The sequence below is a fragment of the Acipenser ruthenus genome, chromosome 2 (genome assembly GCF_902713425.1).
Source record: "Acipenser ruthenus chromosome 2, fAciRut3.2 maternal haplotype, whole genome shotgun sequence".
Taxonomy (NCBI): domain Eukaryota; kingdom Metazoa; phylum Chordata; class Actinopteri; order Acipenseriformes; family Acipenseridae; genus Acipenser; species Acipenser ruthenus.
The window spans coordinates 69,348,377-69,374,863 of NC_081190.1; the positions used below are offsets into that span (position 1 = coordinate 69,348,377).

Below are 26,487 nucleotides of genomic sequence, written 5' to 3' on the forward strand. Positions count from 1 at the left end.
AACAGGAGGTGGTCACTAATTGGTTTTCTTTGTAGCAGTCGAGGTGAGGAATGTTTTTCTATGCATGATAGAACCAGTTACAGACAGTGCTGATGCCCATCCTAATCATTACTCACTTTCACTGAACTACATGAATTTAAGGCCGAGTTCTGAGTAAGACCTTCTAAGACAACTTACATACAGAATTGCTTCAACCTTGCCAACTGGACCATTCTACCACACAAATGAGAGGGTGGAAAACCAACCACCCTCATGAATTACATTACATCGTAATAACTGAGTAATTACCAATGGTTCTTGCTCTTATGCAGTAACTAATTAGATATTACATGGAAACAGCCTTGTGAACATGTTGTTACCTGACACAATTACATGGTAGCAGCATAGTACAGATGATTCCTATGTAATTACAGACTTGTTCCACCAGTAGTTAGCATGCAGGTGCAGGAAACTATCTACCTAGTTAAAGTGCTAACAGTGTTTCTATCAGGAGATAGAATCAACTTACAACTGTAAAATCAAAATGTTAAGAAGAGTGTCAAAATAATTATTAGTTTACAAACAACTATATAGAAAACTGTACATCTGTTTTAATTCTAAGAAACAAATGCTGAGGTAAACAGAAACCCTGTATAACTACCTTAACACTGAGGATGGTTTTGCTGAATCAAAGAAAAAAATAAAATTAAAAAAAAAATGTATTTAGTTTTACTATAGACCCTGTTCTGCTACTGCGGTTTACAATTAATAAGTGTTACTGGAGTATTAAGAATGGTCTTTCTGCATTATTCACAGTTAACAATTGTTTTACCCTACAGGACAGAGAAAAGTAATTAGTGTTAACAATGTTCCAGTAAATAGTTTTAAGCCTTGTTGCTGGACACGTTGCATTTTATTTCTTTTAGGCTTCATAAATACTGTAGATGAATATGTAGATACATCTTTGCAAATTGTATTGCAGCACACACACACACACACACACACACACACACACACACACACACACACAGCTTTTTATAGCACACTGTTCAGAACCAGTTTGTGTTTTGTGCAAACAAAGAGATCTGTAGCCGTGTTTTAACAGACTAAAAATGCAAAAAAGAAGTACAAATCTTGATTTACTTGTCTCCGTGGTTGCATAATGGTATATTTATGAAGACTGTGCTGTACTGGTAGTTTACTTTGTATATGGTTTAAATCTTGATATCTGCCAATTTGTTACTATTCCCTATTACTGACAGTAGTAATTCAAACCACTTGGTGCCAGATCGTATTTTGCTTTAGTGGTTCCTTCAGATCCAGTCATCTACTTATTTATCAAAATGCCGCCTTTGTTTAATGTTCATGCAACTTATTTTTAATTAAAAACCAGTAATAAACTTCACTAAGGGTTAAAGTAAGTAGCAGGGTTCCAAAACAACAGTTTAATTAACCTACCTGTCTGTTTCAAAGCTCTTTTCAAAATGGCCGCTCTAGTGCACTGATAGTGTAAGGATTATTGCTCACATTGTCAAACAGGTAACACAGCAATAACGATCCATGATGTGGTGCGGAACGGAAAAAACATAACATTTGTTATGTTTTTTTTTTTTTTTTTTTAATCGTTCTTCCTGCAGTGATTTAGAGGACAGATCTCCAACCCCAGTGCACTAGATCGGCCATTTTGAAAATAGCTTTGAAACAGACTAAAGTTATAAGTATAAAAAAGTTGTCAGGATGTTAACAACGAAAAGAAAAATTACAGGTACATTATTTAAACAGTTGTAGCAACACATGGGGTCATATAACGCCATATTTTTTAGAACCCCACTATTTACTCTTTAAAGGGACGGCTGTAAATGTCTTTGTAACTTTAATGTGCTGCTTTTTTAAACAAAGAAAATTCAAATGAAGACTTACATTGCACTATACATGCATAAGTCACTGTTTGTACTCAGTGATATTTAAATCCACCTGTTTTTACAGCTGCCATTGGCCAAGTTTAATATTTTTAAGGTTTCATAAGACCACTGTTTATGCAGGATTTCCTGAGCCAATGCACAGAGGAAACAACACTGATAAAGGTTGCCTCACTGTCACCACCTTGTGGTGAACTGATGTGCTGCAACTGTTCCCTTCTTCACGCGCTGGCATTTAGATAGCCTGGAGCTCTGGCATGTTCCAGATTTCCACCAAAGGGTTAGAGTCAACCTCATGGTCAAGAACCTTTTTGTAAAAATAAAACGTTCATTCCGAGAGGTTCCAAAGGTCCTAATTTAGTTTATATATATATATATATATATATATATATATATATATATATATATATATATATATATATATATATATATATATATTATAGAAAAGGGCACATTACACAGATTTGCATTCTAGAACACAAGTTCAGTTTCTGTTAATTAAATGGACAATAGACTACCGATTTGTTTACTGTCTATGAAATTACAAATAACACATCTTTTTATTAACATTCTACTGTAACTATAAAATCAGACGTACAGTAGAAATGTACACACACATTAGTAGTAGTATACAGTACATTGATTATAAAGCATACCAAGTACATGAGTTAACAGTTGTGGAGATGGTTGGCCAAGAGAACATAAACATTATTATATCACAAGTGGACTCTCCCTGCTATTCTCTTTCATCGGGCTTGTAAATCCTGCGATAACAGGATGCAGTAGAATCAATAAACATTACAAAGGCTCCTTTGGATTCAAGCACATTACTGCCTGTCGCTGATTTTGTGAAAGTGAGTCTGAGGGCAGAAGCAGAACACAGCTGGCTTTTTATGAAGTCCACTGCACTTGTCGCATAATGGCTACTGTATACCTAGAGGATGCATCGAGTACACAGTATTTGGATACAATCGTCAATCTTGCTAAGATAAAAATCTTGACTGTCACAGATTTAATTCACTTGAAAGCTCGATGCATCCTGTAAATTACCTCTTAAGTGTTTTACAGATTAACAGCATTATTCAGAAATAACCCCAAAGTGTTAGAGCTCACCTGAGTTAATAGTTGCTGGTATTGAGCACTAACATAGTGTGTTACTGAATAGGGCTGTGTTGCAGCCTGCATACAATCTACCAAATACATTTGTGGAGGACATTAAAGAATAGTTTTATTAAAATGTGTGTTCTAACGAGGATTTAAGTTTAACAAAGCCACAATATATATACTGAAAATCCACAAAATGGAGGATTAAAATGCTTGTTATTCAAATGGCTGATTTTAGGGATATGAAAAAATGGGGCCTCTTTGTCTCAGAGGATCGAAATGCTATATAATACACAATATGCACAGCTTGAATCAACATAGCCAGGAGCTTTAATAAAACGCATAGAAATCAGTTAAGAGTTCAAAGGTTCGAAGGTTCGTTCGCTAGCCAGGAATTCGAAGACAGTTCTAAACCTTCGAAAGTTCATCAGGCAGCATTCACGCACTGTATGTTTTTATTTTTTTTTCTCAGAAGCCGTTTGACAATGTGTGAATACTATAAATCACACATTAAATGTCACTTGCATGCAAAATTCGATCTTTTGATTTGTATAATGCATATTACTTAAAACAAAAATTGTTGTATTAAAATCCAACCAAATCATTATACGTAGCAACTCTATGGCGCCGCTGCCGTGTACAGAGTAGGGTTGGTTACATGGCGGTTGTAGTGCTTCAGTAAAATATGTACTGAATACCTAGTGTACAAGCCGGTGTAAGAGAAGTGGTAGAATATGTTTCAAACATAAAAAATATACGCAAAGACTAATCATTTTAATTTAGAAAACTGAGCCCTGTCCGCCCCTCCCCCCTCCAGCTCGTGTTATCCAGGAGGCAGAACCTGCTTGGAATGGTGACTGTTAAATAAAGCTTTGTTTTCCTAAGTCCGCTGCAGTTGGTGCTGGTGCAATGCAAGCTTACTGTATATATCATAAGAAGTATCAATTACGTGTATTTTTATTTCAATTATAAAAACATGATTACTGTCTATATAACGTATTTTTAAGCTACATGTGAATGTTTTATTCCATTTCATATGGATTACCTGTAAAATAATAGGATTTTCAATCAAATATAAACATGTAGCTATGGTGACATCACCAGTAAATTATGCAAATTACTACCATTGAAGGTTCGAAGCTTCCTTCGGTAATGTGCTCTGAACCTCCGAAGGTCAAAATGTACCGTTTGTTGCAGCCCTAAAGCTAAACATAACCATTTCCTTTTCTTACATTGTCTCTTTTTTTTTTTTTTTTTTTTTTTTTTTTACTTCTGACAAAAACTTTTGTAAGTTCATTTGCAAATGCTTCACTGAGTAAGTGCTAACATTTACATCTGTTTTGAACACTTTTAGGAAGAAACCTCACAATATATTCAACGTAGTAAAGCATCACATTTTCCACAGTAGTTCTATGCTGCAAATCCACAACACACTGAAACAGGTTACAAAGTTTGGTCTTGCAAAGATTCTCGTATACAGGGTACGAGCCTGTGAGTTCTGGTGGCAATTGCAATCTCAACATTTTCACTTGACATTTTTTTTCATAATCAAAACAGGCAAAGAGAAACATTACAGGCAAACCTGCTGAATAGTAACAGTTCAGGGGTCATATACAAGTTTTTAATACAGGACTATTTATATGGGAGTATTTACTATACAGCAGGTGGTTCATACGAGTATACCGTATTCCTTTGAATTTAAGATGCACTTTTGAATCATGTTTTGCTTATCAAAAATAGCCTGCGTCTTAAATTCGAGTACAGTATAGTGATGAGTGTATTAAAATCGCCAACAAAAGACGTCACTGTCCGAATACACAAGAAGCAACGTGACTGACTGCCGAGAAAAGACGAACCAAAATGTTACTGCCCGATCTCGAATCATCCATAACATACAGGCAGCCATTTTCAAAGAAGCGTCATTAGCTTCCTAAGGAATTTAAAGACCTGCTTTTACAATGTCAGTGTTTCTAACAAACAGTACCAGCTTGGACAGATCCGAAATGCTGATCAGACCCCCGTATTTTTCGACAGGCCAAGCAATACCACAGTTCACAAATTGGGAGGAAAACAGGTGTGAGTAATCATGACTGGAAATGAGAAGCAGCGTGTTGGAACATTTTATTTAGAGATAAATTAATTGTTAGGTCTTAGAATACAACTCATAAATTGAGCATAGGTTCTGGTTACATTTCTAATGAGACTGAGCCAGATACTTCAAGGACTGATAAGAGATTTGTATAACTGTAACTAAGAAACTTTTCTTCTGATTGGGTTAAAGGAAAAAAGTGATGTCATAAGGTTAAGTCTATATTAACTACAACATTGTATTGTCTTACTGATTATGAAATCTACAACGGAGTTCGGAATCATAATAATTATTTATACTGACAGGTGTACGAAGAAGAAAAGAACACTAACACCTAACTAACCTTTTATTTTTAAAACAACACAGCACATAACTGTAAGGCTCTGTGATAGCAGACTGATGGAAGCTGCCTCCATATGCATAACTGAGGTTGTATCTTTGTAAATGCATATTTATTTTAGGTTTTATTTTTTTCTTAAATTGAGGGTGGGAAATTTGGGCTGTGTCTTAAATTTGAAGTAATACAGTAGTTTCTAGTTGTGACCAATCAGGAACTTCTGTTAGTGGACACTATCTCACTGCAGATGACTGCAGTTAATCAAAACTGTACTAGGCACTTTTTTACTTTGTACATATTTACAATACATTTTAAAATTAACAGAACATCAAAAACTGACATTAAGTTGTACGAAGATAAAATGTGTTCCTTACATGCTCCAAATATGCATTGTTTTCTTTGAAAATTACATTACTTCTCGTAAACAGGTTTTACCTGGCTGCCACTTATAATGCTTTCCACTGATTAAAGACATAAATCTAACGTCTCACTGCGATATACCTGGGCATCATATATAGCATTTTACCTTCCAGCATCCACCTGCTTAAGTTGAATTAAAATAATATCAAATCATTATAATCTGTTTTAGGAAATGTGGAATTGCAAACCTGCTAAAGCATTTTCTCTGTAAGGTAAGCAACATTCAATTGGAGGGATCACTCTGAATGAAATTCTCTATGTCAGCCACGGAATTGTGGAGACCATAGTTAACCTCCTGGGCCCTGAGAAATCTCTTCACGATCGCCAAGGCAGCCAAAGTTTCAGTCTTGGAAGGAGTTATCATCTCAGACCCCAGATACTCATCCTCATCCTCTTCTTCCTCATTCCCCAAAGACAGCGCTTCTTCAGATGTCCCTTCACTCCTTCCCGGGCTCTCCACGCTGAGTACTGTTGGGTCTAATGCCATCAAGTCCTCATCCAGTTCTGTATATTGATCCAAAGACAAACCCTCAAGAAACTCCACCCCCACTGCACGGGCCTGCTCAATAAGATTGTGCCTGTTTTCCTCCTCCATGCTGACGTCCTCCACGCCTGCTGCGTGGTTTTGCGGTTTGAATCTGGCCATGTTATAGCTGTATGCCACAGTCTCCCGTGTAACATTCCTCCAACACAGGTGCAGCATATCGACCGTGTCCAGCAGAGACAACGTATACTCCTTGCTCTTCTCGACGCACTCAACAAACCTCTTTATTAGCTGGTGTCTGTATTTAACTTTAAGACTTTTGATAGTCCCTTGTTTCATTGGGTGCTCATTTGGCATGGCAGTGGAAGGCAAATACAAGAGCTCGATGGCCTTCAAGTTTTTCAGCTCAGGATAAGATGGGCTCTGGCAGACGAACAGAGCAACCCGGCGTTGCTGAGCCTGAAACCTTTCATCGATTTTGCGGACCCACTTTTCAAACACTTCTGCGGTCAAGCCTGCCTTGCTATTGGACTCGTAATCCACGGGCAGTGACTTGACACTTTTGAAGGAGCACGGGTTAGCGCTTTTGCCGATCACCAGTAACGGAAGCTTTTCTGTGCCATCCACATTGGCACCGACAACCACAGTTAGTATTTTCCTACTTTGCTTCCCGAACGAGCAGGTTTCCCCCCTGAAGGCAAAAGTATTGGTAGGCAACATCTGATAAAGCAGCCCTGTCTCTGCTACACTAAACACATTTTTAGGCTGATACTCATTTAAATAATATGGAAGCACAGTTTGGTACCAAACAGCTGATGTATCCACAGGAGTAGAAGAGGCCTCCACAGGCTGAGAACGGAACACCAGGCCGTACCTAGACTTGAAACGGTCCAGCCAGCCGTTGCTGCACTTGAAGTCCTTGTATCCCAACTTCTGTGCAAAATCGTTTGCTTTTACACGTAACATAGGTCCGTTCACTGGTACATTCAGGCAACATGAAATCTGGTACCATCGCATTAAGGCCTCTTCGAGATCTGTATAAGTAGCTGTCCTTAGCCGCTTTCGGCTGGGATCGAACCGGAAAGATTCATAGGCATCCAAGATCTTATCCTTATTTTTTATTATGGAGGACAGAGAATTTTTCTTTATTCCGTATTCTGCAGCAACGTCAGTTTTCTTCCTCCCACTTTCCACAGCACTTATAATATCCACTTTCTCTTCAATGGAAAGACTTTTCTTTTTCCGTATTACAGGCAAGGGTGATTTATCCATTTGACCGTCTCCTAAAACGTTTTCAGGTTGAGTCAGGGAATCATTTGGGGTCCCTGGAATTAGATGTTCAGGCAAGGACAATGGACTTTTTGGTGCTACCCCCGATATATTTTGATGTAGAGGGTAGGAATCGACCACAGTCTCTGACATTATGATGCTGCTGTTGCTTCAATTTCTAATTCTTCTGTAGTTGTCTTTCAAAATAACAAAACACAGTCCTCTTATTTCATTTGGTCATCAACATGTATTTCGGTAAGTACTTTATACAGAGGAATATCATGCTTGAAGTCAACACACTGTTATACAAAATGTAGCACAAGTAGCAGTAAACAAATAAATATATTCTATGCATATATTTTTAATTATCCTGGAAATCTGAAACAATACGTTATACTTTTAAATTCCTATTCTATAAGCATTTAAAATAAATTTTGCTAACACGTTTTGAGTGAATTATATAAATAGTAGCAAGTATCTATTGTTTATAATACCTTTAAATGTAGATAAATTGTACATGTGACTTTAAAAGTACTATGAATCGCCCAAATTCAGAATTTCTTTCCTCAAAAATAAGGGAAATCGTGCCTCCAGGCTTACATTCTCCCTCAAGCGTGCTATTTGTTAAGAAAAAAAAACACAAAGTTATTGACAACACTCTATTGGCTAGACTGGTGCGGTGAGTAACGTGTAACCTGGATTAAATCAAGACTTAATTAACGTATTTGCCTTGACTGAGAATATGCAGTGTTAACGTGTTATGCCAAGATACAGATCCTTTGTCTTCTGGCACGCTGCCACAAGGTTTTTCTTTTTGTAAGTAATTATGTTTCCATGAAAAGACAGTTCAGGGTAAACCTTTCGACAAGTTCAGCCATCCACTCCCCCTTAACATCTGCAGTCAAACTGTGTTAAATATTGTTCAATAAACAACAAAATCCGTTGCCCAGCAGCTGGTGCGATAGGTGGATGTTTCTCATTTTATGCCGTCATTTGGCTTTTTCTGGAAAAAGAAAATAACAGAAAGCAAATGCGGCGCGTTGTTTCTATAAACGAGTGTTTCTAATGCAACAGACTGTGGATCCGGCGGTGAGCCACCAGCTTCTAAACACGTGAATGCGGATGACCTGTTAGTTATAAAACGTGTCTACGATATTGTCTTCCTTCTTACTCCATCAAAGGATGCCCAGGCAGCTTTGTGTTGCAGCAGTCGTTGACAGCCCGGATGTTTTTGCCCATTACAAGCACTTCTCCTTGGAATTCGTCCCCTTCCGGGTCTGAAAAACAGGATGCGTTCACAGCGCGCAGACTGGTGTCATTCTGTGCAGATGCTGTGCAGAAACCGTTCAAGTTTGCAGTCTGCTTGACCTCAGCCGGATTTGACATCTGAGGTTTTGCAGACACAGGATGTAGCTGCTGCACAGATCGCGCAGCTTCTGAAAGCTGCTGCACTGAAGCAGCCGGCTTCAAAACAACAGAAGAGTGCTGACTGACCGAGAAGGGCATCGGCAACCACATACGGTCCTCAATCAACCTGCTACTGCCACCTAGTCAGGAGGTATGAATAACACTTAATCGCCTTCTAGTCATGTCATATTTTCATGAATTACAAACTACTGAATACGGAAACCCTTAAAAACACCCCTACAATCACTGCCTATACAGATGTCATTGATATTGCAATTCCTAAACGCAATTGCAAATGACTAAACGGTATTTTGTATTAACTTGCTATTACAAATAAAAAACCTTCCAAAGGCACCAATAATACAGATACATATGTTCAAATTTCATAATACAACATTGTATATGGATGTATACCTCAACTCTTGTTTGGTCTGCCAGCATAGACTTATGCAGAAGGAAATGTCGTACAGCTGAAAATTATGAAGCAAACTATTTCAGTGAAGTTAAGTTTTACAATACGGCTATTGTTGATGTTGAACACAATATCGCGTATATATGTGTCTTTTTACTAAAGATGATTCAGTGAATGAAATAAGATTTCCATTTATCTTTATCTTGCAACATAAAATGGTCATATACAATTCTACCAGCACCCCATTTCACCCTCACAGTCTGCTCTTCGGCAGCTCCCGTAACAACGCTCCGTCTGCACAGATCGTGACGTCACCCGCAGACTGGCTGCAATCTAGCCGGCGAACACCAAGTATCGTGATCGCACCCACTGACTTGATTCAACTGTGCGAGGTGATCCAATGAACGCCGCAAAACACTCACATCATTAGATTCCTAGGACTGACGATTAGCACATCACGAAGGATTTGCAGGTAAGACTAAGCTTTATCGCATGCTACGTGCATTTTTTCTCATTAAACCACGATTTGTTTGCTACACGCAAATTAACCCGAACGATGTTGCTGCCGGGGGTGTGGAAACCCATGGCATGAAGTATACAGTGACCAGGAAACTTCGGTTCAATGGCAAAAGTACACGACTTTGGTCGATGGCCATGGAGAATACCGAATTCAAACAAAGAAAAATTAAAGGTGACCCGGTGTTTTTTAGTGTCATTTTGCAAGTTTTGAGCATTTAAAGTTACACAGTTCTGTATACCACTTTTAAATAATACCCAGCAGTCTAATGACGTCTGATTAATTAAGTCCTGTGAAAAAAATAGCATGACGAAAAAGCAATAAACGCATACTTTTTCAATGCCTCCTCTATGCATTAATTGGTGAAATTAATTTTAGAAAAACAAAGGTCCACAGGAAGTTTATGATTATAGATGGCACAGTATCATAACATCATAAGATATAGTCGCTGGATCCACAGGAGAGAGTTTAGTCGAATTACATAGGGATGTGTTATTTCATGATAAAGTACGCTTCTATCAAATAGCAGTGTTGAAAGTGTTCGATGTATAGTTTTTGCATTGGTACAAATTGATAACGACTACCGTTTACGTGTCCACGACATTGCAGACGAGTCGTGAAAGTGCTCCCTTCTTTTCTTTTAAAGGCACAGTGCATCGGGGATTTATTTTAAAATCGTATTCAGAATATACCGTTTATATATATATATTATTCATTCTCGGAGACTACTTTGTACCTGTCGTTGAAGTTTAAGATGTGTATATTTTTGGGCCTTTCTGTTTTACTTACATTTCTGCCAACATGGAGATCAGGTCAGGTGTCAATTCCCTATTGGACAAGCCAGTGGTAATAGGGAAATATATTACTGTATTTTTTATTTTTTTTGCTTTGGTGGAGAGGATTTTAAACATCAAAAGTTTTAGACAGGTTAAACAAATCACCTATTTACATGTAAAGCCTACTAGTAGGACTATGATGCCCCTTGGTTATATTATACAACACAGTGGTCTGCCTTCAACACATTTTGTGTGTCAAATGTTATGTGCTATTTGCGTGACTATTGTCCACCGCTACTGAATACAGGAATGGAATTAAGACTCCTATTGCATAGCAGTTTCACCCATTCCAGATTTTACAATGAGCTTGATTAACCACAGTGTGTAGGTAACAAGCTCAGGTGTTTCATAGTTAAACCAGGAATGGATCAAACTGCTATGAAATGGGAGTCTTATTTCTATCACTGAAATCCACCTAAAAACGTTGGCGATACAGTCTTCTCAGTAATGTCTGTCAGTGTTATAGAGACCATGTTTGGCAGTATCTAAAAAATGTATCGAGCGTATTTTTGTTTGAAATGAATGCCTGGGGTGTGAACTGTAAATATACCTGTATGTCTAGGCTCGCTTTTGTGTTCCAAGTTCCAACTTTATTCATTGTTGTGAAATACTGTAAATGCACCAGTTGGTCTACAAAGTTTACTGGATTTAATGTTTTGTAAGCGATTTACTGTAAACCATTTCTACTTATACATGTATATGGATTTGCCATTAATAAGAATGCTAGTTATTTCACGTTTCTGCCATTTCAGATCAGTGTTTTTATGAAATAAGAAAATGAAATACTGTTTTTATGGCTTTTTTGATTGCCTTAATTAATAAGTCACTAGAACTACATTTCTGCATTTTTTTCATGCTTTGACAGCAATTGAGCTGCATTCTCATCGATTTGAAATGCCAAAAGCATTCTTTAAACGGCAGTATTTTGGAGCTTTGGATATTACTACAGGCAAATTGAAACGTCATTTTGCTGGCTGATCCAAGAACAGTTTAAAGCCTACTGGTTTCACATGCCAACGGAGGAGGCTATCGGCTGCAGAGCCATGGAGAAAATGTTATTTCACAACTAATCAAGGTCACTTATGCAAAAGACTTGGGCCCTGTCCACACTACATAACCAAACTTGAGAACCATACTCGAAACCATTCTAATTAGTCCAGCTCAAAGCGTCCACACTGAAGTACCGTTTCATGTTTAGTCAGGCTTCATGCGTTCAAACACTGGCCCTGTCCACACTATGGCTTTAAACTGTATTTAAACCTGTGTAACGTCATTTTTTCCTACCCTGTCAGTTTTTCCTCCCTTGTGCGCTGCACATGCCCAAAGCTTATCCCTTACAGCTCAGGAGAGGTCATCACATTTTGCTTCTACTGTTAAATGTCGGAATTTGTTTCATTCTAATTATTCAGTGTGATCATGGCTGCAAAGGTTTCAGTTATTTGTGACTTCCTAACCAATTCACGGGGCGAGAGCCAGGGCTGCAAGAAGGGAGTGTTTTTTGCAACTTAGGATCAGAGGATCAGCCTCTAGGACAGGGGAGAGAGAAAAGGACGGGCCAGACTCCAACCGAGAGAGCCTTCCCTGTTGGCCTCCGGGCCCCTGAAACAGTCCTCTGACTTCTCGGAGAGTCGTTATAGGTGTTGCCTCGCGACTAGGTCCCAGTTAGCGCACCGGGTTCAACCCTCAGAGGACGGAACGGCTCGTATGAAGCCTTGACGTAAGGAAGAAAAGAGAATCTGAAAGAACACAAATAATTTGTTAGTTATGGAACTTGAGCACTAAGAGTATGAGGGCCACGCCCCAGGAGGGTAAAGGAGGAAGTAAGACAGAGCCTTCTTTCATGAGGCAAGACATAGCACATGAGCTGTGAAAGAAAAGTGTGGCCGGTGGCCCCTCTGACCACACGAAGAACCTGCCAAGTCACTGGAACTCTAGATCGGGGAAGTGAGAATCACTGTCCCCCCAGAGGGGACCGACACAGAGGCACGCGGCATATGAAAAAAGTGAGGAGGAGGGAGTGTGTATGTAAAAATAATGTGATATCTTGTAACAATTGTAGGTCGCCCTGGATAAGGGCGTCTGCTAAGAAATGAATAATAATAATAAAGTAAAAAAGCAAAACACAAGAGAAAGAGTTGAGCTGTGACTGGGTTTAAATAGGGAGTTAATGATGATAGACAGGTGTTCACATTAAAGGATATCCAGAAGGCTACAAAAAAGCCGAAAAGCAAAATTTGAGTCACCTGGCTTCTGCGTTTTCGATTGAAGGTTGGTGCACTTTCTGTTAAATGCTATGGCTATGTGTTTTTTTTAATCAAATTTTTATTAGGAGAACATAAAACTATACAACAGAATATTACAAATTTCCCTTCCCTACCCTACTTCATAGCAAAGGTAGGACATTTTGACACAAGGTGAACGGCCATAAAATTCTGCTTCCCTGCCCTATTTCATAGCTAAGGTAGGACATTTTGACAAGGTGAGTGGCCATCAAATATTATTGATGAAATTTGACATGACACCAGCAATGCTGAGTAGCTGCAGCACTGAGAGAGCCCTGTGCCGATTGGCTTGTGTGCTAGCATTGCTGAGTGGCTTGTGCTTGTGAATATGAAGTTAAAAAGTTTATTTTGAAAGCTGAAGCACTTTAACACAATGGAGTAACTGCAGGAAAAAAATAAGAATTATATTTGAAGCACTTACTCTGTAATCTGTTATTAATTTACCAGAAGCAGCTGTGTTTTAAATTGAGAGTTACTTTCCATTAAAAAAGGCAATGATTTTAAACCCCCTACTGAGTAGTATTTCAGTGTTCTGTAGTACAACGTGTTTAAACTTAGAGTATTAAACACCCAATACTCTAAAATTAGCCATAGAATGGCTTTTTAAAAAATTACCTTCTGGAATGCTTGGATTCTCCGCTAGAAAGAACGCTACACCCTCGCCCCCAGCAAATTCTGCTTGTTCTTTAAGATTATTTCAGCTTTTTCATAGCGAATTCATTACCTTGCTGTGTCTGTTCATAGTTCTGTTGTGTATATAACACTAGCTTATTATGTGTCATGGAATTAAGACTAGTTATAACTTTAATAATCAGTCACACCTGAGTTTACAGGAAAATCAACTCATAACAAATTATAATATCTGACAATGAAACTGACTTGAAAGACTCGTTTATGTCCAACAGCAGCAGATCGAGAAGGACCTGAGAGGCGGGTTTTAGAATCACAGAATGCTGAAACAAATGTGTAGGCAGAATAATACTTGGTCCTTCATTTTAAACACTGCGTTCATTTTACAATTTTATAATTTAATAAAATTAGTTCAGTGGATAAAAAAATGTATTTCTGGCAAATAACTGCTTCTGCTAGTACTAAAACGCTTTTCAGTGGTGAAACATGTAATACTACATTTCTACAATAAACGGGCTACTAATGTAGATGCCTTCCTCTTAGTGCTATTAGAACATAATTCTGTTTAAGCATATTCAAGCCAAGTGTCTCCGTCAAAACAACACCCCAGTGCACCTTAAATAAGAACATAAGACATTTTACTAGTGAGAGGAGGCCATTCGGCCCATCATTCTCGTTTGGTTGTTAAAAATTTTACAAAGAAAGTAAATTAGACAAGAGACAACCACTCTGGCTACTATAATAAACTGTGACTCGGAAGCTTCTAAAGGTCCTGTGCTTTCCTCTGCAGGTGAAGCGTCACATTGATCCTGTTATTTGTAGGAAACTGATATGCTAGCAATAGGTGCGTTTACACTGCCATTTCTAAGCCGGATCAAATGCATCGGTACAATTGATCATGATCAGTGGTGTTGCGGTTACACAGCCATTTGAGCAGGATCAAAGTTATTTTAATAAAAAAAACGAAGGTCCAGGAAAAATGAAAGACATCAAAGTACATGTTTTAAAAAGATGCAAACAAAAAAAACGACTCCCTTATAAACTTTTATGCTGAGAAAGAAAGTATCTATTTTAACTGTGAGAAGCTATGGTCGGTTTAAATTGAAATGTTAATTGTTACACAAAATTAAGACAAAATGCAACCCAGTACTTGTTTGTTCCCGCAGATCACTCTTGTGATAATATCTTTTGTTAGTAATAATGTTTGTAGTAAGTAATATTATTTTATAACACAAGCAATAATAACAACTTTTTCCCCAGAATGGAAAGAGTGCCGGTACCAGCTTGATATAACTGTTAGGGTAATGGATAATTTATTTAAGTGAAATAAATATATTGCTAGATTCATAGGTATGCATATATGCTGGAGGGAATGTTTCAGTCTGGCGCCCGCAGTGCATGCCAGAACTTGAGCGTTTACACTGACAGGATCAAATGCTACCGAAGCTTTTGATCCAGATCAGAAATGGCAGTGTAAATGCACCTGATGAAGTCTGTTTTCACGTGGTCTTTCCACTGTTAATGCATACAATTCAAAACACAGCTATCGCATTACATACACATAAAATACTGATTACCACAAAATCCAAAGAATACGAAAACATTGCTAACATATTTGACATGTGATAATGACACATGTCTACAAAGTATATTTTTGCATATTGTAGCAAATGCACTGTAATGATGAAATAAACAAGCATCAATGAATTCCCTTTTAGCTTCTAGCGCATTCCTGTTTTATTTGCTGTGCCTTTTTTTTAACGTAATATGCACTGGGGATTCACTTAACTAAAATAACTGAAGAAACTACAGTAAAAGAAAAGTAAACTTCAGTATAGAGATCCAAAATAGTTGCACACCAAGCTTCTTTCTCCGGCATTCGCCATTACTGCTGCAGTAACTTAAATGTGCAGGATAGTTGGAGTAAGCTTAGTTCATATTGTTTTTAAAGTACACAATTAGTTTTTGTTTTAAAAGCTCAAAAATAAAAAAAATAAACACAAAAAAAACCCACGGTATCGAAAAACCGTGATACTTCAATGATATCCCGATATTAGGTATCATAGGATTTTGGTATCATGATATACCATAGGTATCGATGTACCACGGACCACTGCTAGGATGGCTCTCATTAACAAATATTTTTAATTGGTACTGTTTTGTTTTTAAGGTTCCTAAATGTTTGGTACCTCCTTATCTGAATGTTCTGGTGGAAAGGATTAATTGGCTATAGTTTAAGCTCTCAGGATTCTGTTAGTTTGGTAGTCCCAAGGGTTTGCACACGTTTGGGAGAACTGTCTTTCACCTATCCGCTCCCAAAAACGTAGAACTCTTACTTATAGTATGATGGAATTTGACGATCTCTCCTTTTGTGGCTTTAAAGATGGTATTTGGGAATAGCTTCTTGCCATTGTTTTTCCTTTAGTCCACATTAACATATAGATGTGTCTTATTTATGCTGCTCTTTTTTGTAGGCTGCTTACCAAGTTCGCTGACATGTATTGATTGTGTTGCTTGTATTTGTAATGGTTTTATTAAATAAATACATAAATAAATTCAAAAACAAAATATACAATAGTTTTCAAGTTTATGATTTGCATTAAAATTATAACACCCTTGTTGATTTTTCAAAGTTTAAGCTTATTATAGTTTTTCTTTTGTTGTCCTGCATTGAGTTACCACCAAGAACGATTCTTTGTAACAGAACTGGTTTCTCAAATAAATTGTGAGCTTTGATTTATGGGGTGTTCCTTGGCTATTGCACCAGAGTGATTCATTGCTGGCTCAGAGTAGTTTCTGTGCAGAGGCTGTTGGGACTGATGCTGCCAGGTTAGTAAACCAAGGTCAGCAACTTCAGCTGTGAAAATCCTGCTGTACTGTAGGTGCTACTTAGCGAGAAGCACTTGCTGATTGTTATCTCTGCTCTGTTTTAGGAACAATCCTCCTCCTATAGTTTATAAAGCCCTGGAATCCAGGTATGTGTTTTTTTGTTTTTGTTTTTTTTCATTTGCTTGTAATAGCCCAGTCTTGTTTTCACTAGGGTCCTGCTTACCTTAGCAGTTAGTGGATCTCGGGCCTTCACAAGAGACCTGCCCCCAGGGTGACAGTGTGTCAGCTGTGCAGAGATTTGAACTCCAATTTGAATAACACAGCTCACTGAAATTTGACACGTGTCTTTGAGATTTCACATTGATGGTCTACAACTAGCAATTACTAGCAAAGTTGCAAAAGTGGCCAGTTTTTGTTTTGCATAACCTGTTAACCTTTATCGAGGCTACTTTTTGGTTAACGGGGTAAGTAAAACCAAAAAACATAAAAATAATAATGTAAATTTTTACAATGACAAATGTCCTTGTTTTCAGGAATGTCTGAAGGTATTGTTGAGGTGGAAGCTCTTGAGGTTCAGCCAGATGATCCTCAAAAGGATAATGAGGAAGCTGAGGCTGATGTATCTCACAAGGCTATAGAGGATGCCGAGTACGCTGAGGCTGACTCAAAGGTGAACAATATACAAGACCGTTTTTTCAAAACATTTGTTTCCTTCGATATCACTGGTACTGCTAGTCCTACGACTACAGCTACTCTTGGGTCATTCCATGTGAAAATATTCTTGAATGTTCTCCAGTTCGGATGGAGGTGTGTGTGTGTGTGTGTGTGTGTGTGTGTGTGTGTGTGTGTGTGTTTTGAGTTTGTGCAACAAGCTGGTTGTCTCTATGACCCATACTGTAATAATACGAGGTCAGAAAACACATCCTTGAATAACTGTTGTTGAACTGTTATTCTAGGTCATTGTAGGTCAAGTTTTTGGCTGTAATCTTGTTACCTCGCACTTACAGGTCTCAGTACTGTACAATACTATTACAGTATGTCTGCCAGCTTTTGTGCAATTCTGATGAGGTGACCTATCGTGTTGATTTTATATGGAATGACCCCATATCTTAAAGGTGATGAAATATTTCAATAAAAATGGTTTATAGCAACACGTACAGACCTGTTTGTGCTGTTATGCAAGGTTACAGTGCTTGGAAACTTGCTTTAGCAAAGAGACACCATATCCATACAAGAGGAGACTCCTATTTATAAAAAATGGTTATAATCCTAAACATCCACCGCTTGTTTAAAAGCTTTAGATAAACCAGTATGCTTTTATTGGTATATTTCATTTTAAAAAAATGGAAGACAAATTAAGAACATGTTACATGTTGCCATGGGCTGATATTCATCTTCATATTTTTGTAATTTTTATTCTTGTTGATGTTTTTCAAATGCTTTCTTTCCTAGGGGCTAACTAATGAACAAGTTCAATACTGTGCATGTGGGCATAGAGTTTGGTCTTCTAGTCCTCCGTTACTTATCTTTATCAAAAACATATTCAAGGTAACAAAGAACATGTAATTCACTAATGTAGTGTATATTTTTTAAATGTACTGAATAATTCAGATTTTTGGGGGTTTAACGCCTGGGAATGGAGGTAATACTGTTGTAGCTGTAAGATATTTCAGATGTATTAAAACAGATGTATTAATTACAAAAGAAAAAGCTAACAAAGTTGTTTCTTGTACCACGTTTCCATGAACCACATAACCCGGGTAACTGCTCAAGTTGACACCCCCCACCTCCTTCTCAGTTTCCATGTTTTTCAATTACTCGAGTCAGCTCCCAATTTGAGCAGGAGCCTGAATTCTCTGGTCCGATTTCACTCCTCGGGCTGGCCTGAATTCTAAAGTCTGAATTTGGGCTGGGAGGAAATTACATCACTAAATGTCAATCAGAAATGTTATAGGGGGCAGGAACATACTGTATAACGGGACATTTTAGCTAGTATTAAATTAGGCAGATTTGCTACCTTGGGGGATTTGGACTGTTTTTGAATTGCCACCACTTAGAACGGGTGTGTTTGTGTTAACTCGCCCACAGTAAGTGATGGACGGTATAAACTCCCACACAATAACCTGGCATTCAAAATGTCCCCCAATCACCAGTACAGTAATCAAAACAAACAAGCGTGTATGCGGTTAAAAATCTTTATTAAGACATGCATTACACAATTTTTTTTTAATTGAAAACCTATGAATGTAATAAAAAGTAAGTGCAAAAAATGTACAGTACAGGTAGGCTACATTACTGTTTCCAGCGAAGAACTCTGTGATATACGCATCGGGACAGTCTTTTTTTGCAAGTATTGATGGCAAACTGTCAGTGTTTCCCAAAAAAATCCCAATTCGACTATATCTCGATGCTCCATAGCACACCGCAGTGTTAAGCACAGCACGCACATCAAATAGAAAAGGTTGTCAGAGTTTCAGTTTCGGTTGTATTTTTGTCAGCACTCTCCTCCTAAACTACAGAAAATCCAGCTTTTTTTAAGCAACATTGCATTGTTTGCTAACTGACCGAGTTAGGAGGGCAATTTTCATGCTGATGCGCATCGCTTTTCTCTTTCCAGCCATGCTTGCTGTTGCACAGTCAGTGCTGTTTTTTCAAACTGTAAACCCGACAGTGCGTACAGGGATTAAATAGCCAAGGTAAGTACATGGGTAATCGCTCAGTCAAGCTTTTACTACAGTAAAGTGCTGCCTTTTTTATTTAAATCTATGTGAATGGCACATAAGATCCAAACAGCTGAGTTTGCCCGAAATAAACGGTGTGCTTAACACAGTATAAACGATGCCTTTGCTATTGAAATCGTTGGGAATGGCAAACGCAATTTGTCTGATATAAATGGCTGCCCGCGATAACCCTGGACGGTGTAAGTCATGTATACTGTACAACATCCACAGTGTCGCTGCAGCAATTTGGAGAACAACAAAGGCCTTCTATTCAGACTACCAAGCACTGGTAAAATCAGCACATTTTTATACAGTGCAGAACTCTTTTTTTATGCTTTATTTTGTTTTGTTTATGGACTTTGTGATACCTGCACGGTGGGTGTCTTTAGTAATATCTACAACATATCGACAATAACGATGAACCGTTTTGTTACAGACTTTCTAACAAGTCTGGCATAAACAATTTGGGCTGTTACTTAATTGAACCCTTGCTAAAAAAAATAAAATAAATAATAATAATAAAAAAACACCACGAAAAAATGCTAAACATAAAAAAGAACAGTCCTACTAGCAGGCACAGTTTACAGTGCCTCTGGGTTTCTGATCGCATCAGATCAATTCCAGGTTTTTGCAATCTTTGATAGAAATGTCCAGTCTACTTTTTATGTTTTCAAGCAAATTGGCTTCATCACTGCCATTTATCCACTTTCTGCATATCAGTCTGCCAGAGGTGTATGTACTGCGTGAAACAAATATGAAGGAATTTCATAGATGGATGTATCTTTTAAATCATTGACAATTTGACTGTAATACCGTCTGCAACGAATGCACGTCTTGATCTTTAACTTGTATTTCCTTCCCAACTCACGTTATAACGTGTGTAACTCGGAAAAGCATGGAAACTCGAGCGCACTCGAGTCCACTCGAGTTGGCTGTCCATGGAAACGAGGTATTGGTCTGTGGTTTGGCCCACTGTGCTCCAGCCTAACAAATTCAACCAACTATTATTCTTGAAGGTAAAGCCAAAACTTTAAAAAAAAAAAAAAAAAATACCCCCAACCCCCCCCCCCCCCCAATAGATTTCTTTAAATTAGGAAGTATGTAGTTTTTATTTTTTTTATTATCAAGGGAATGGGGGAGTTCCAAAAAAGTGTTTTGCATTGTTGAGTAATACTGTAACAAGATCAGCACAGACTGAATGCGTCCTGATTGGTCGCAAGGTAATGGCAGAGTTCCAAAATGTTTTAAAAAATGCAAGACGTTTGAAAGGGGGGGGTGAAACCATTGTATATTACTGTACTACTCGGAGATAAAGCAGTTCTAATGGCTACAAGAGCACACATGTAAGCTTAATAATGTTAAATGCCTATGATTATGATGCAATACATATTTTGTCTTTCTGGCCAAAATAAGCTTTCGTAATACAGAACTAACGTGTAATCTCGCCTGTTTAAAAACGAGCTGAACACAACAGACCTGGTGTGCGGTAAGAAATCAATTCAATTACTAGTACTGTGTAGTAGATAAAGCCTAAAAAAATATTTGTGCAGCACCACTTTCTAAAATTAGTATACCTACTGACACAGTACAGCCCCCTGAAAATGCATTGCCTCAGGTTGCGGCTCCACCAGTATCAGTGCCTATGCAGCTGCCGCACTATGTCCCCAGCTGTGTCCACTGAACATTTGTATGAGGCATTTCAACCAAAGGACTACAGATTTCCTGCTCACTCCTTTGGAAACAAAAACTTCACTGGATGCTGTAAATCAGCTTGGTTTGAAAAGTGGTCTTGGTATGTGAAGGAATACGATCATCTGCTATGCTTTCTGTGCATGCAAGCAACCCACAAAAAGCCAATATGTGTGTATCCAGACAGAATATCTGTATTTTACTAAATCAGTGTGTAGTGTAGTGACTCCATCCTGCTTACAGTGAGAGGAAAGCCACCAGTTTTCATTAAGGAATGCAGAGCTACAAAATATTTGAGCTCAATTTAATCCAGACCATGGTTTAACAATGCTAATTACAGCTTTAAAGACAGGTAGAAATAACATAAATAAATGTCAAAATCTACAAACCCTATATTACTAAGTAACAGTTGCTACCAAATGCCTCTCCAAACAGTAGTGCACTGCTTTCGTACTAGCCTTTAAAATTGTAAAATTGTTTCACGATGCGTCTACAGACCGAATTGAAGTGATTGTGGTATAGAAGGCGGAACCTTCCTGATTAGCAGGTGTCTGCAGCATGTTAGCAAATAGTTAACTAGTTTATGTACAGTTAAGGATGGGTTGGTGTTTTATTTTCAACATGACACAGCTGTCTCGTCCTCGCCCCCCCGCCGCCCCCCATTGATTTTTTAAAATTAGAAAGTATGTAGTTTTTGTTTTATTTTTATTTATTTTATTTTTTATTATCGAGGTAACATAGTTTGAAATCAATGTACAGTAAATGTAGAGAGAATAAACTGAGTGTGCTATCTAAATGCGTCTAGTTACCATCCACCTGCACTAAAATGTAATTTGCCATATAGTCAATTTTTTAGATTAAGACGCATCTGTGACTAACTTTTGTTTCTGTTTGTTCGCCTATTTCAAATATGGTAAAAAAAAACATAATACATACTTGGCACATATTGTCAACCGATCCTAAATTAAGATTTGTTTTGCAGACTCCTCCACGTTTTACATTTTAAATGACAAAAATATATGAGAAATGTATTTGTTAAAGCAGACACTTTTATTCCACCTTCTCATTTTTTAACAACGATACCGCAAGGTAACTGTCCTTGTTACAGTTGCGCATATTGCAGTGCGATGATAAAAAGTGAAGTAAAGTAAGAGGTAGGATCACTTGTGTCTAAGTTTGTAGTCTATTTGTGGTCTGTGCTATGTGGGCAAGACCATTAGGGAAATGAAAACATAAACATAAGTGAACATAAAAGCGCTATTAGAAATAAGGACACGATCACCTGTAGCGAGACATTTTAATGAACAACAACATAGCGTTTGCACTCTTAGATTTATGGGGATTGAATTTGTTAATACCCCATGTCGGGGTGGAGATCGTAATTAACTTGTATTGCAAAGGGTAGCCTCTTGGATACATACTAATACACAGTAATTTCTTTATCCATGAGAGTAACATCTTGCTTTCTGTTATGGATCTATTGTCTAGTTTGTAGTCATTCAACATATTGATTATTGTTTTTTCCACTAAGAGATTGAAATTTTTTGTTATAATTAATTGATGGATGTTATTGTATAATTGAAAGTTAATTGGACAATTAGTGTCTAAGGCACTTAAATGTCTGTCCGGTGTGTGTGTTTTTTTTAAATGTTTGTACTGCACGGACGAAGGCTAATGGCCACAACGTGTCTGCATGAGCATGAATTCTCTTGTTCTACGGTTTCTATAAAAAGGATTTTTTAATAATAAAGATACAAGCTTGATTGCTGACGTTTGGTCAGTGCTTGTTTGATCGTTTAATTTTGAACATGTATTTGAGCCTTTAGCACCCCGTGAATACAGAACATTGCTGCACATGCTTTTTTCAGCGTGCTCCTATTTCTTTAGTTAGTGTGTTATTATAAACATGGTTTATTTGCTTAGCAAATGATAGGCGTTCTTACTTTGTATAATCGTGTTTCCTGCAGTGACTTGCTTTAAGAACATAAGAAAGTTTACAAATGAGAGGAGGCCATTCAGCCCATCTTGCTTGTTTGGTTGTTAGTAGCTTATTAATCCCAGAATCTCATCAAGCAGCTTCTTGAAGGATCCCAGGGTGTCAGCTTCAATAACATTACTGGGGAGTTGGTTCCAGACCCTCACAATTCTCTGTGTAAAAAAGTGCCTCCTATTTTCTGTTCTGAATGCCCCTTTATCTAATCTCCATTTGTGACCCCTGGTCCTTGTTTCTTTTTTCAGGTCAAAAAAGTCCCCTGGGTCGACATTGTCTATACCTTTTAGGATTTTGAATGTTTGAATCAGATCACCGCGTAGTCTTCTTTGTTCAAGACTGAATAGATTCAATTCTTTTAGCCTGTCTGCATACGACATGCCTTTTAAACCCGGGATAATTCTGGTTGCTCTTCTTTGCACTCTTTCTAGAGCAGCAATAGCCTTTTTGTAACAAGGTGACCAGAACTGAACACAGAATTCTAGGTGAGGTCTTACTAATGCATTGTAAAGTTTTAACATTACTTCCCTTGATTTAAATTCAACACTTGTCACAATATATCTAAGCATCTTGTTGGCCTTTTTTATAGCTTCCCCATATTGTCTAGATGAAGACATTTCTGAGTCAACATAAACTCCTAGGTCTTTTTCATAGTTCCTTTCTTCAATTTCACTTTATATTGGTTCTGTCACAAAATCTAATTTTGTTCATTGTTTATAGTAAGATGTAAATGTTCATCCATTAGCACACTTACTATTGGAGGTCTGGTTTTAAATTACCCGACCCGAACAGGGTCTCTTTATACTACTGGGGTATCGATTTATTAATTTGAGAATTTAAAGAAAATGTAGAAAATGTGACAATACAGTTGTAAGCGAGGGTCTCTTGCCGGTGTAATAAAGACAATGTTAAAACAAGCTTTTGCATTAAGCCTTTTCTTAACTGACAGGATACCAGTGTTTTACAGAAAACAATAAAACACACTGTGAGCGGCAAGGACACCTCAATAATAAGAACTGCGGCGACTGTTCTTCTCAGGATCTAAATCTGAAAGAAAATAACATCCTGTTGGGTTTATGTCAGTGATAACTCTGTGACAGGGATGCAGGAAGTGCACATGCTGAGGGAGGAGTGCGGCTGTGCTGTCGCACCGGCAATTTTTCTCGTTAACTTTAGTTTGTGAATGAGCATTTGCACTGCAAGAAAGTCATGAATCAACTATTTCAACCAATTGTATTACCGAGTGTGTGCTGGCATTTAGTGTTTCAGTCAATTAGCACTAGGCATTGCTATGCGAGGGCAGACGTTCATTGTTTCAACCTATCAGTGATAGTATCAGCACCAAGGACTGTCATGCGAGAGACAGCGTTTACTTACAAATGTGTCCTGACCTAGCAGCTGGTTTTGCTATCATAACTGTGCTTAACAATGTCGGATGGCAAAGCATTACAAATAAACCTCTAACTTCCAGAACCACATTTAAAACAGTCGAGAATAAAGGATATTTAACTGTTCACATGTCAATATATTTCTCAATAAAACAAACCATAACCTTCCTGCGTTTCTTTATAGTAGTAAGGACCAATCCACGTTCCCTATGCCACTTATTTTAATTTAAAGAAATCGTACTCTAACTTTGTATTTTTAGTGCTGCTGTCTTCTCTGTCGTGATTTTTTTTATTCACTGTGCCCTTTTGTAACTGTTACTGCAACAGCCCAGGCAAGTGACGCACGATCATTTTCAGTAGTGGGCTCTTACTAGTACTGTATTTGGAATTTGTGATTTTTTTAGTAATGGCTTCAAGTAGAAAGTGGCATTTATTCTTTCAATAAGAACTGAAGAAGAGACATTAAAACGTTAAAGTGGCGCATCCAGTAAAAGCACTCGCTAGAGTGCAGAATGCGCTCTATAGCCTGGACGTCGCGAGTTCGAGTCCAGGCTATTCCACAGCCGACCGTGGACTGGAGCTTCCAGGGGGCGGCGCTCAATTGGCCGAGCATCGCCCGGGGGGAGGGAGGGTTAGGTCGGCCAGGGTGTCCTCGGCTCACCGCGCACCAGCGACCCCTGTAGTCTGGCCGGGCGCCTGCGGGCTTGCCTGTAAGCTGCCCAGAGCTGAGTTGTCCTCCGACGCTGTAGCTCTGAGGCGGCTGCACGGTGAGTCTGCAGCGTGTAAAGAAGCGGGCGGCTGACGGCACACGCTTCGGAGGACAGCGTATGTTCATTTTTGCCCCTCCCGAGTCAGCGCAGGGGTGGTAGCGGTGAGCTGAGCCTAAAAAATAATTGGGCATTTCAAATTGGGGAGAAAATAATAAAAACTAATTGGCAACGACTAAATTATTAAAAAAAAAAAAACGTTAAAGGAAGGCAGATTAACAAGATACGTCAGTTTTAATGGATGACGAACTGCACATTTCATTTTTAGCCTCCAGCAGTAAATAGTTTTTCCATTGACCATTGTTGATTGTTACATTTTGACTTGAGAGTATTTAATTGCCCGCAAGGGAATGGGGGAGTTCCAAAAAAGTGTTTTGCATTGTTGAGTAATACTGTAACAAGATCAGCACAGACTGAATGCGTCCTGATTGGTCGCAAGGTAATGGCAGAGTTCCAAAATGTTTTAAAAAATGCAAGACGTTTGAAAGGGGGGGTGAAACCATTGTATATTACTGTACTACTCGGAGATAAAGCAGTTCTAATGGCTACAAGAGCACACATGTAAGCTTAATAATGTTAAACGTCTATGATTATGATGCAATACATATTTTGTCTTTCTGGCCAAAATAAGCTTTCGTAATACAGAACTAACGTGTAATCTCGCCTGTTTAAAAACGAGCTGAAGACAACAGACCTGGTGTGCGGTAAGAAATCAATTCAATTACTAGTACTGTGTAGTAGATAAAGCCTAAAAAAATATTTGTGCAGCACCACCTTCTAAAATTAGTAGACCTACTGACACAGTACAGCCCCCTGAAAATGCATTGCCTCAGGTTGCGGCTCCACCAGTATCAGTGCCTATGCAGCTGCCGCACTACGTCCCCAGCTGTGTCCACTGAACATTTGTATGAGGCATTTCAACCAAAGGACTACAGATTTCCTGCTCGCTGCTTTGGAAATGAAAAATTAACTGGATGCTGTAAATCAGCTTGGTTTGAAAAGTGGTCTTGGTATGTGAAGGAATACGATCATCTGCTATGCTTTCTGTGCATGCAAGCAACCCACAAAAAGCCAATACGTGTGTATCCAGACAGAATATCTGTATTTTACTAAATCAGTGTGTAGTGTAGTGACTCCATCCTGCTTACAGTGAGAGGAAAGCCACCAGTTTTCATTAAGGAATGCAGAGCTACAAAATATCTGAGCTCGATTTAATCCAGCCCAAGGTTTAACAATGCTAATTACAGCTTTAAAGACAGGTAAAGATAACAGAAATAAATGTAAATCTACCAACCCTATATTAATAAGTAACAGTTGTACCCCAGAAAACAGACTGAAAACCGTAAACATTTTGTGTTTTAATGAAGTAGATTAACAAAGAAAAAGCAGACGCACTCCAAAATGCGTAGGTGCAAAGTA

General features: G+C 38.2%; 2 protein-coding genes across 8 annotated transcripts in view; one reads left to right on the top strand and one right to left on the bottom strand.

The window, feature by feature from the left end:
• Nucleotides 1-5,106: 5,106 nt before the first annotated feature.
• On the bottom strand, nt 5,107-9,015 carry LOC117408597 (tigger transposable element-derived protein 4). The gene has a single exon (XM_034013722.3). It carries the CDS (start codon nt 7,752-7,754, stop codon nt 6,072-6,074), a length of 1,683 nt encoding a protein of 560 aa, XP_033869613.3. The 5' UTR covers nt 7,755-9,015; the 3' UTR covers nt 5,107-6,071.
• Nucleotides 9,016-9,679: 664 nt separating this feature from the next.
• The window catches only part of LOC117408635 (arfaptin-1-like), a 52,792-nt gene continuing 35,984 nt past the window's right edge, over nt 9,680-26,487 (top strand). For 3 of the 7 annotated variants that reach the window (XM_058999766.1, XM_034013810.3, XM_058999787.1), the window contains exons 1-3: nt 9,680-9,892; nt 16,619-16,660; nt 17,048-17,184. In XM_058999766.1, coding sequence (XP_058855749.1) covers nt 17,050-17,184 — 135 coding nt within the window. In that variant the 5' untranslated portion in view covers nt 9,680-9,892; nt 16,619-16,660; nt 17,048-17,049. The remainder of the gene's footprint in view (nt 9,893-16,618; nt 16,661-17,047; nt 17,185-26,487) is intronic. The other 4 variants (XM_058999794.1, XM_034013812.3, XM_058999813.1 and 1 more) reach the window with 2 other exon arrangements.